This window comes from Eptatretus burgeri, chromosome 14, assembly GCF_056783735.1.
Source record: "Eptatretus burgeri isolate ZD-2024b chromosome 14, Ebu_testis_v1, whole genome shotgun sequence".
NCBI classification, from domain to species: Eukaryota; Metazoa; Chordata; class Myxini; order Myxiniformes; family Myxinidae; genus Eptatretus; species Eptatretus burgeri.
This window is the reverse complement of record NC_140974.1, coordinates 40,063,660-40,074,584: the sequence shown is the minus strand read 5'-3', so window position 1 is coordinate 40,074,584 and position 10,925 is coordinate 40,063,660. Positions and strand designations below refer to the sequence as shown.

Genomic DNA, 10,925 nt, shown 5'->3' with positions numbered 1-10,925 from the left:
CTGTACAGCCTGAGACATTGCTGGCCTTCCTGGGAAACCTTGGCTCTTCTCATCCTCTTTACTTCCATACTGTAAGTCTGCCAAAGATTCCGATTCCTTGTATTTACATCGAAGAATAAACTGTTTTGATACGTTCACTCGTTTTCAGACGTTGAATGTAAAAATAAATAAATAAATCGTTCTTTGCACTGAATGTCCACGAAAGCCGAGCATTATCCGATAATTTAATCCCACTCGAGCGATAAAATTGATAAAAGAAAATTTAAACCCACTCGTGCCAACTTGCCCAGAAATACATTGTTCTTTCTCAGTGTTTTCATCCTATCTCTTATTTCATTCAATTAAATAGTTTAATGGTATGTATTCTTGTATATGCAGTATGTGCAACTTAAATTCAGTACATGTTGTTTATTATCTTGCCAAAACGAAGTTTTTGCAAGATATGTTAGTCAGCTTGTATGTTTTTTTTTTTATATTTTTTATATATTTTTTTGTTTGTCTGTAATCACGTATCGATCACTCTGCAGAGCACAGTTATCATTGGAAATTTTTGTAACTTCGCATATCATAGTCCTATAGAGGTCCCTTTCAGCACATAAAATTTTCAAGGTCAAGGTCAAAGGTCAAGGTCACTTTGTCGCAAATCAGGGGAGTCGACGAAACCCTTATTTTTTGAGTAATTTTGATCGGATCGTCTTCAAACTTCATGGGAATATAGTTCATGGTCTGGCTCTCAGCTGATTAATTTTTGGTGGCGATCGGCCTTGACCTTCATGGTTAGCGCTGGAGGTCGAAAGTTTTTGACCCCAAGGTCAAATTTTGAAATCTTAGATACCATATCGAGTAATACCTCATATGAAAGCGCTTGATAAGTGCTTTCCAGATCTGTCAAAAGTTTGACGCTATGACGTCATTTGATGACGTCATGACAAAAAAACGGATTTTTCATGAAAATTTTATTTCCTCAGTTCTCATCAAAATCTCTTGATATTTCATGTACAACGGTCCTGGAGAGATACCATTAACCGTACGAAAATATAAAGGTCAAGGTCACAAAAAGGTCAAGCATCAAGGTCGATGAAACCCTTATTTTTGAGTAAATTTAATCGAATAAATAAGTCACTCGTGTTCACATTTTGGCAAGATACTGGTCATCCTTGGGGTGACATTGGTTTGTTTATTTATTTATTGATTTGTTTGAGAAATTGCTGTCTTTCTGCAGTATCTCCGCTTGCTGCAGAATCTTCTTCCCACACTATCTAAACCACTGTCTTCTAATGAGCTGAGTATCCTGCTGCGGACTCTCTCGTAAGTCCCTCCTCTTTCTCTTATTCTCTATTCCTCCTTAGCTTCTGGAGTCTTTCTTTCATGAAAAAGGCTTTTTCATTTCTCCAACCTTTTTAACGACCACCCTCTCTCATTCCTTCAGTGAGGTGTGTTCTCAGTACCGCTTGGACCAGGAGGTGTGTGCTCTAATCCTGTCAGCGCTGGGGCCGATTATTACAGCTTTGGGGTCGAACGAACATGAGAAAGTTGGAGGGTTGAGTGATTCGGTGCTGCTCGATGGGCCCAGAGAGAAGCTGCTCGGAGTGGTTCATGGATTTTGGTGAGTTTGTGGAGTGGGTGTGGCGGGAGGTTGGATGAGTAGAACCTGGTCGTTTCATGCTCATAACATGATTTTAATGTTATTCAAATGTGTTGAAAGGGTTAACAATTTTTGTCACCTTTATACACAACTCAAAACTGCATAGATTAGTCAAACTTTACCAAGGCCAGATTATTGCATTTATAACTTCAGATGAGTTCAGTTATTATAAATTTCTTGAAATGAATAACATTAAAAAACATTCCTTGTGCTTTTCTTTTCCTGAACTAGGACATTGTATCTACGACACAATATTACAGCTCCTGTTCGCTTGGCTTTACTCTCCTGCATCACTTCTCTGCTTGAGGTTTGCACAACCCCTGCCCCCTCCCACCACCCTCCATCCCTCTGCAAATTCCTCACTGATACATGAACTCATAATAGGCATCTGCAACCATCCTTGACCATGATGTGGAACGTCGGCTGAGGCCCTCACTTTTTCACCTTTATTCGATTTTAAATTCGTTTTCTCTGCAACTGCTTGAGTGATTGACACAAAACTTTCAACACGGGAGCACCTACCCATGGAAAATATATATATATATATATATTTTTTGCAAAGTTACATGCTGATTGGATAGAAAATGTGGCCGGCGTTCCAAAAAGTCTGTTTTCTGCAGGCATGGGTTGCAGGGTGTTTCACATATCATGAATAAACATCCTCGACCAAGCTTTGCTTGGCCATGGCCAAATAACATTCATACTTCGTACTAGAATATATATATATATATTTATTTATTTATCTTTTTTTTGTGGATATATATATATATATATATATATATATATATATATATATATATATATATATATATATATATATATATATATATATATATCCTGGTGCTTCACAGGATTTATATATTATATAAATCTTCTTCACATACTTCACAGGGTTATATATATATATATATATATATATATATATATATATATATATATATATATATATATATATATATATATATATATATATATATATATATATATATATATATATATATATATATCACCTCTCGATGACACTCTCCAAGCAACTCCAAAACCCAACTCTTCTCGACGACACTCTTCAAGCAATTTTTAGGATCAGGAGAGGTTCACGCCCATTTTTGCCTGACCAATGGCTGACCGGGGGGGCAGCGTGGCCCCGCCTCCAATCGCGTTCTGATCCTAAAATTTGCATATCGGCACCTCCTGAGCGCTATAAAGAGACGAGCGCAAGGCGACTCGCAAGGCGAGTTGGGTTTTGGGGTTGCTTGAAGAGTGTCGTCGAGGAGAGTTGGGTTTTGGAGTTGCTTGGAGAGTGTCGTCGAGAGGTTGCTCTTGGGGACAAGGAGCGTTGCATTGGTGGAGTTGAGGGGAGTGAGCGCGGTGGAACTGCAAGCAAGGGAGCTCGGGTCCGAGGCGAGAAGGACGGCGGTCGGCGGCGAGGTTACGGTGTGGGGGATCACTCGTCTTGTCACGGGACCCAAGCCAGCAAGCCATTCCCCTCCCCCAGGGCATCAACAATTCCTCCTTTCCCCCGCGCTGAGATGGTGCAAAAGGGGGCCCCGTTCCCACCCCACCCCAAACGTCGTGCCAAGGAGCACGGAGTCGGGGAACAGCAGCGCGGCCACATTTGCAGCTTGCCCGCCAACACGTCATGAGGACGCGGGTAAGACCTCCCTGGTCTCGCGGACCTGGCCGCTCCTCCAGGTCACGCGCACATTTGGCCTACCGGCCCGTCTGCCTCCTTGTCTGTGAGGGTGGCTTCTTTTCTTTGCTTTTGTGTCAATGTGTGTTGGTGCCGTCTGTGAAGTAGAACTGTGTAAGTGTTGCCGTGTGTACGCGTTAGTCAGTTGTATCACATTTGCTTTATGTGCATTTCGATTCTGTATGGCTGTATATACGTGCTTTCCGTGTGCCGGGAAATAAAGTGCTTGCATGTTGAACTGTGCCCGTTTTGCTTCGTCTCCTTCCTTTTAATTGACTCACCATCCTGCTTCACGTAAAGGGTTCATAGTGGGTGCAACATCCCAGTAATTAATCTGAACCGTCCAGGTCGACAATAACACCGCTCGGTTATCCCGATCGCACGGAACGGGCCGCCCAAGCGGATCGTGTCCGGAGTCGACCTGCGGCGAGGTACGATCGCCCGGGTTCCATCCGCGTGGGTACTTAGATCGGTCGAGTTTGGCGAACAACCCTATCCTACGCGGGTGTCCGATTGGCACGATTGTGGTGAGGTCGAAAGGCCCACCCGTGACTGGCTCCGGGCGATAGTTCCCGGAGGGTCACGACTGAATTGTCCGTCCGGTGGGCGACGTGCCGCGATCCGAGCTACGTGGCCGTCCGCACGCCGGCGGCCGCGAATTCCCAACACTGGTGTCAGCGAGCGGGAAACAAACTCTCCCGTCTCCAAGCTAAATTCACGGGGAATCGGTTCAGGGGTGAGAGGAGAGACCCCCGATTCCCTCCAAATTACGAGCAATTAAAATTAACCCTTACGAGAAATAAGATGGAGTCTCAAGGCGAGCGGGAGCCGGGGGTATTAGAAATGGATGTAGAATGTGTAAAATCCATGGTCCAGGACAGAAACCCCGAGCAGGAAATGCTGGTTGTACAGGACGAACTTTCCCCCCAACTGAACCCAGAGCTCGAAATGGGCGCAGTGGCTGGGGTGGCGGACGAACGCCCCCCACGTGCGAATTCGCCGATGGATCGGACGATGGAAATGTTTGAGGCATTAATGAGCAAGATGGATGGAAACGCACACGAAATGAAAGAAAATGCACAACAGTTGAAGGATGAAATGAAAACGAATATGGAAACAAATGCGCAACGAATGAAAGAAGAAATGGAAAAAATGCGGGGTGAGATGCAGAACATGGGCCGAAGACGGCAGGCGGGCACGGCGAGAATGTTGGCAATAACAGGGGAGCTCAAATTGGCGACGCCACGTGTGGGAGCGAACGAGCTGGGAGGGAGTGCAACGGTTGTCAGGCCCACGGTGAAGGCGGGTGAGGGCAAAATGATTCGTGGGACGTGTTGGGCGAGAAGCGTGGAGGTGACTGAGGAAGTGACGGTGACCGAGAGGGAGGAACTAAATGGGGTGGCCGAGGTGTGTGGGACGAGAAACGAGGTGACGACAAAGGAAATAAAAATAGTTGAGACAAGGGAGATAACAAGGGAAGAGACGGAAATAATAGAGACGCGGGAAATGGGAACGGTAGAGGAGAGACTGCATGATGAATTGGACGGGGTTGAAGACGAGCACACACACACACAGATTTAGTGGAGGACAATGGGGGTGAGCTGGCGGACCGTGTAGGGACCCAGTGCGAGCAGCTGGATAGCCTCCTCCAGGAAGGAGGGGAGGAAGTATGCCCCCTTGAGGCGACTCACGACCAGGTGGGTTCGGTCGTGCTTTGCGAGGTCGAGGGGGCGAGTGCTGTGGACAGGTTCACGTGCAGCTTGGGGGCTATAGAGACCCCGGAACCCCTTGTGGGGACACGAATCCCCAGTGTGGTTGTCCCGGTGTGTGTGGTGCAAGGTGTGATTGCGCCCCCGTGTGTGAGTGGTGTGGTCACGAGTGTGCCGGAGTGCTGCCTCCCAGCACTCCGGGTGTGAGTAGAAGCCCGTGTATGAGTGAGACACCGCGCGTGAGTGTCACCGCGTGTCTGAGTGGACGGCTGAGTGCAAGGGAGACCGTGTATGTGAGAGTGCGGTATGTGAGGGAGATGACGGTCGGCATGCGGGATCACGCAGCCGCGTCTCCTGGTGTGAATGTGATGGAGTGGAGTCTGAGCGTCATGACACGCAGGTGTGCGTGGGTTGAATGGCGATGACAACGGCGACAGAGGGACAAAAGCCGAATAACAGCCGTAGCTATTTTGGGACCGTGCCGGGTTTAGACAGCAGCGAGCACGAGGCCTCCACGTGCTCGCTTGCGGGAGTGAAGCCCGGTCCGGAAACAAGCACGGTGAATGTTGCCGATCCCGCGACGGACAAAGTTTAGGCAGGATTTCGGATTTGGACCGGATGGGTTCTCCATGCGAGCTTGTGTTAAGCTCCAATGGGCAGAGCACATGTGTTCGCGTGGGGAACCCCTCGAGATGTGAGGCTTGTATTTTTTTTTTTGATGCGCCGGGCGACGTCATGGCTGCGTGTGTGGTTGGAATCCAGTAGGCGGGTGAATCCCTGCCGGATGGTACCGTCCAAGAGGGATGAGGGACGCGAACAGCTGCCATGACATCACGCCAACGGTGCGCGGCTGCGAATTGCCGCGCTGGTGTCAAGGTTGCGAGTTGTCGCGCTGGTGCTGTGCGTAATTGAAAAAAAAAAAAACAAGCCTCGCTTTTGGGTGAACAGGATTCCCTGGGCAGGGTGGAAGACCCCCTTGACCAGGGCACAGGATCACACTAGTTAGGGGGAAGGGGGGGGGGTCGCAGTGACACTGTCGCACTCAGGCCCATGGGGGGGCCGGGATAGTGTAGTGGGCACGGGTGCGCCCGCATGATGCGGGGGCCCGGGGCGCCATTAGCCCGTGGGCAGTGTCGTGGGCACGGGTGACCCTTGGAAAGGGGCCCGGGAAGCCAGCCTGCCACGTGAGCGTTTCAGGGTAGTCGCCATAGAGGGCACTCCCCGGTGTTTAGGGAGCTGGTAGGCTCGGAGGCAGTGTAGTGCCTGGTGGTGCCATCGTCGGAGAATCGGCAGAGGGTCGTGCCTGCCAAGGGAGCCACGTGTCCCAGCCGTGAGACCGTGTGAGGGCACTGGAAGAAAATTGGGGGGGCGAGGCCCGAAATTGTGAGGACACCAACACAGGCGACGGGAATCTGGGTTGTTAGAACCAATAGATTAAGTGAGAGGCGTTTGTTGAAAGCCCCGGGGTAGTTTCAAGGTTAATGGTTCGGGTAGATTAGGACGTGTGCCCCTCCGCACCATCCATCCCTTCGCTCTCGTTGTGGGCCGCTGGACCCACTTTGGGTTAAAGATCACTGAAGTCTGGGGAGGCCATCCTGAGGCTTCGTTGGGCCTCGACACAGGACGCTAGCCCTTCCTTATTCCCCTCCGGGAAGGGAATGTAGGGGTTGGCAGTAGGCTCGGTAACAGGATAGGTTAGCCGAACAAGGACGATAAGGGGGTTAGGGGACGATTTATAGGGGGAAGTAAAAAAAAAAAAATTAATTGGGGCTAAATTGGGTTTTACAAATTAAGGGAGTGGGTAGGACAGTGACAGGCAAAGGCGATAGGTGGGAGGGAAATGGTTAGGTAGGTCCGAGCCCGCCTTTTGAGTGGCCAGCACCACCGCACTCCCTCCATCTCAAGGCAAGTTGCCGGCCAACTTCATCTGCTGGCTGTTGGTTTTGCTGCGAAGCCTGTACCGGCCAGATCGTCTGCAGCTGCTTTCTGCAAGGCCTGTGCCGGTCGGATCATCCGCCGGCTGTGTTCGCCTGCAGCGGCCTTGTTCTGAGGGCTGTGTTTGCCTGCAGTGGCCTTGTTCTGCAGGCTGTGTTTGCCTGCTACCTTTGCCATGCCATGCCTGCTACCCATGGTTCTTTTTGCCCCTGTTTTGTGCTGCATTTTGCCCCCCCCCCCTGTTAATTTCCATGTGCGCCAGGATTGTCGTTCAAGCTGCAAGAACTGTCCTGTTGGCAGCTACAACAAGGGCCTGCAGTGGCAGCCCGTGTGCAGGTTCACCGTTGACTTTTGTTTTGCTCCCTGCAGAGTCCATTGATCCTGGGCCATGGTTAGTTTAAATTTTGTAAGTTAAGTTGTACTGTAAATATGTGTTTTGCGCCCCCGGCATGTCTGTCTAGTGCCGGCAATTTTATTTAAGTCGTCTGAGTGAGTGGGTTTGTTTCGTTATTTACTCATCCCTCGGGTTATTTATTTTGGGGACACGAATACACTGAATGTCGCACTCAGGGATCCGTAGGTAAAACGTACTAGGGGAGAACTACACATGATGGAACACGAGAATTTGACGAATCGGGACGAGTCTGTAAAAAGGGGAGGGGGTAGTGTTACGGCTGTGGAAATTCGCATTACACCATAAGGGGTCCTCAGGTGAGATATCTTCATAGGTCCATTTGTAGTTAGCCCAAACCCGTTGTATAGAGGGAATTTATGTGATTCATCCAGGCTGCGACGCTTTGAGTTAGCCATTTTTTTTCTTTTCTGTCATTATTTTGAACCAACCACGTCTCAACCGCCATCACACAACAACCACCTTAACCACCACGCCAGCCATCATCACCAACTACAACCACGCTCCAACCCGCAGACAACAACCACAATGCCAACCTTCACCACAGAAGACCCTCCACCACCTTCGCCTTTACCTTCACGAATTCATCCTGCATCATCGCTTCCACGGCCATTCCCGCACCACCTGTGAACACTGAACATCGGGCTGTCTTGGGCCCGTTCGGCGATTGGGGCCGAACGCACCGAGCTGCGAGCGCAAGTGGCGGCCTTTCCCAGGGGAAAATTCGGATCAAAAACGCTTCACGCCCACTTCTCTTCCGTCCAATTGGCGAGCGAGGGGCGGCTTGGCCCTGGCTCCAAGCATGTGTATGTGAAGTCCGTATATGCAAATTTTAGGATCAGGAGAGGTTCACGCCCATTTTTGCCCGACCAATGGCTGACCGGGGGGGGGGGGGCGGTGTGGCCCCGCCTCCAATCGCGTTCTGATGGGCCCTGTCGCCGTCTACAACGGGAGAGGGCGAGCCTTCTGCCAGGTGCCGGAAGCCCTGTTCGTGGCGCGGAGCGGCAACACGTGCCGGTGCGAGGTGCGAGTCGCAGACCACATCGGGGGAAGTTCGGATTCTAGGTCAAGGACGCGACACTGGACGACGCGTGCAGGGAAGTCGCAACTTTCTCTTTTCCTTTGGGTTCGTGTGGATGACTGTGGGTGGCGCCTGTCTTTCAAGTAAAACTGGTTAAGTGTTGCCGTGTGTCGGGTTTAGTCGGGATATATCTTTTGCCTGTGATTGTGTATATGTGCCATTTCTTGACTTGCTTTTGCTCTATTGTGACTGTAAATACGTGCCTTCCCTGCTGGTCTGCATGTGCTATTAAACGTGCTTGTGTAATTGTTCCCGCTTCGCTTCGTCTCCTTTCCTTTTATTGACTCTCCATCCTGCTTCACGTAAGAGGCTCGTAGCGGGTTTAAAACGCCCGGTAATTAATCGGAACCGTCAAGGCCAACGATAACACCGCTCAGTTATCACTGTAGCACGGAACAGACCACTCAAGCGGTTCGTGTCCAGAGTCGGCCTGTGGTGTGGTGCGATCGCCCGGTCAACCACTCTCGCAGGTACTTAGGTAGATCGAATTTGGCGAGCAACCCTATCCTGCGCGGGTGGGCAATTGGCACGATCGTGGTGAGGTTAAACTCCCACCTGTGACTAGCTCCCAGCGTTGTTCCGGGAGGGTCACAACTGAATTGTCTGTCCGGTGGGTGACGTGCCGCGATTCGAGTTACGTGGCCGATCGCACGCCGGCGGGCGCGAATTCGCAACTATATATATATATATATATATATATATATATATATATATATATATATATACATATATATATACATACATACATACATACATACATACATACATACATACATACATACATACATACATACATACATATATACTCTCACTGATACTGATGAACATCTGAAAGTTTGGCATAGATCTGTTTGGCCATCTCTGAGAGGAATCATCAAACTAAAAATGTATGAAGCCCTACCCTGCATATTAGTAACAAGTGAGCATACTTTGTCTCAGGTGACATTTAATTCACTAACCCAACAGACCTCAGTTAAAAGATTTTGAAATAAATCTTATCTGTTATTTTTACCTCTCCAGAAAATGTACTGTTTATTTATTTTTCTCCTCCAGGTTGACCCTTTGTGTCGGTGGGCTGTGTTGCCACTGGAAGTACCATTCCCCATTTGGCGAGCTTTGCCTCACTTTCTCGCTGATGACTGTCATGCAGTGCGAGTGCAGGCTGCCCGTTCTCTTCCACGGTAATTCACAGCTCCAGCGAGTTACAATCAATTGTAAATGCCATCTTCAAGTAATGTGCTTATTCATCTCATTGGATTATGTTAACATCAACGTTTTTCTGAAATTATAAATGGCTTAATTTTTATTTCCATATTAATACTCCTATAATATTTTCTTTTCTTGCTCCTTGGGAAGCCAAAATTGGTCAGAAGAGGCATTACATGTACAACTAGAAGGGCACTCGGTAGAGCGCATACTTCCGCCACATCATGCCTGATCCACGAGAATATATCAGGCCCAATACATTTTTGAAATATCATGTTGTGCAGTACTATATCGTTTTTGGCCCTATCTCTTAATGGTGAAGAATCACTTTTAAAATTAAATAATTCTCGGATGCAGATCTGGATTTAGATCTTCACCAAAATCGAATCAATTCTTCCTTTCCACACACCCAACCTGTCCACCAAGTTATGCCCGAATCCGTCCACAAATTTTTGACATATCGTGCTATATATCCTTTTTGGCCCTATCTCTCAATGGTGAAGAATAACTTTAAAAATTCAAGTTGTCGGATCCGGATCCTGATCTTCACCAAAATCTAATCACTTCATCCTTGTCACACACCCAACTTGTCAACAAAATTTAATCTGGACCCGTCCACAACTTTTTGAGATATCCTGCACACAAACGAACAGACAGCAAGGGGTGAAAACATAACCTCCTTCACCTTTGGTGACTGAGGTAATAATCCTTGATATAAAAAACGTTAAAGTGGGAAGATATTATGTAAAGCAATAATGTTAGGAGTCGCTGGGCTGCTTCTTGCTTACCCCAGGCAGGAGAATGGCCTTTCATTATTTTGCCGTCTCTCTTCCAGTCATGTTGTGCCTATCACCCTCAGTTCTCTGTCTCTTCATATTGCACATGTTGTATCATAAACTCTTTCCTTATTACCTTCCGCAAGTTGTGGCTGGAGTGGACTCGTCTCGCTCAACTCCATTTATTCATGCCTCTCCTTTGTCAAATGTGCAACTATCTTGAGTCAGTTGTCTTGTGTTCTTCCTTTCAGGAATTCAAGTATGCTACCCAAAGCCACCTCATTATCTCTCGCATTTCTCTACATGCTGAGACCCTGACAACTTTCTCTCTTGCTTTCCTATTATCATACTGTGGTGTATCCTTGCATTCTTGCCAACATGTTTACCCTTTGCCCCACTTTGTGTATGTTAACAATTTGCCGTCTTAGTCCGTCGTTCTATGAATTTTGATGCCTGTGTTATCTATATTAA

General features: G+C 48.1%; 1 protein-coding gene across 7 annotated transcripts in view; it reads left to right on the top strand.

Annotated features, from left to right (window-relative positions):
• The window catches only part of ATM (ATM serine/threonine kinase), a 154,878-nt gene that overhangs the window by 38,579 nt on the left and 105,374 nt on the right, over positions 1-10,925 (top strand). For all 7 annotated transcript variants that reach the window (XR_015051151.1, XR_015051153.1, XR_015051152.1 and 4 more), the window contains exons 19-23: positions 1-71; positions 1,223-1,308; positions 1,430-1,606; positions 1,877-1,952; positions 9,526-9,653. The exon at positions 1-71 is cut by the window's left edge and continues 102 nt beyond it. Coding sequence is in view for 4 of the 7 variants with exons in the window: in XM_085854442.1 (XP_085710568.1) it covers positions 1-71; positions 1,223-1,308; positions 1,430-1,606; positions 1,877-1,952; positions 9,526-9,653 (538 nt within the window). In the remaining 3 variants the exon portion in view is untranslated. The remainder of the gene's footprint in view (positions 72-1,222; positions 1,309-1,429; positions 1,607-1,876; positions 1,953-9,525; positions 9,654-10,925) is intronic.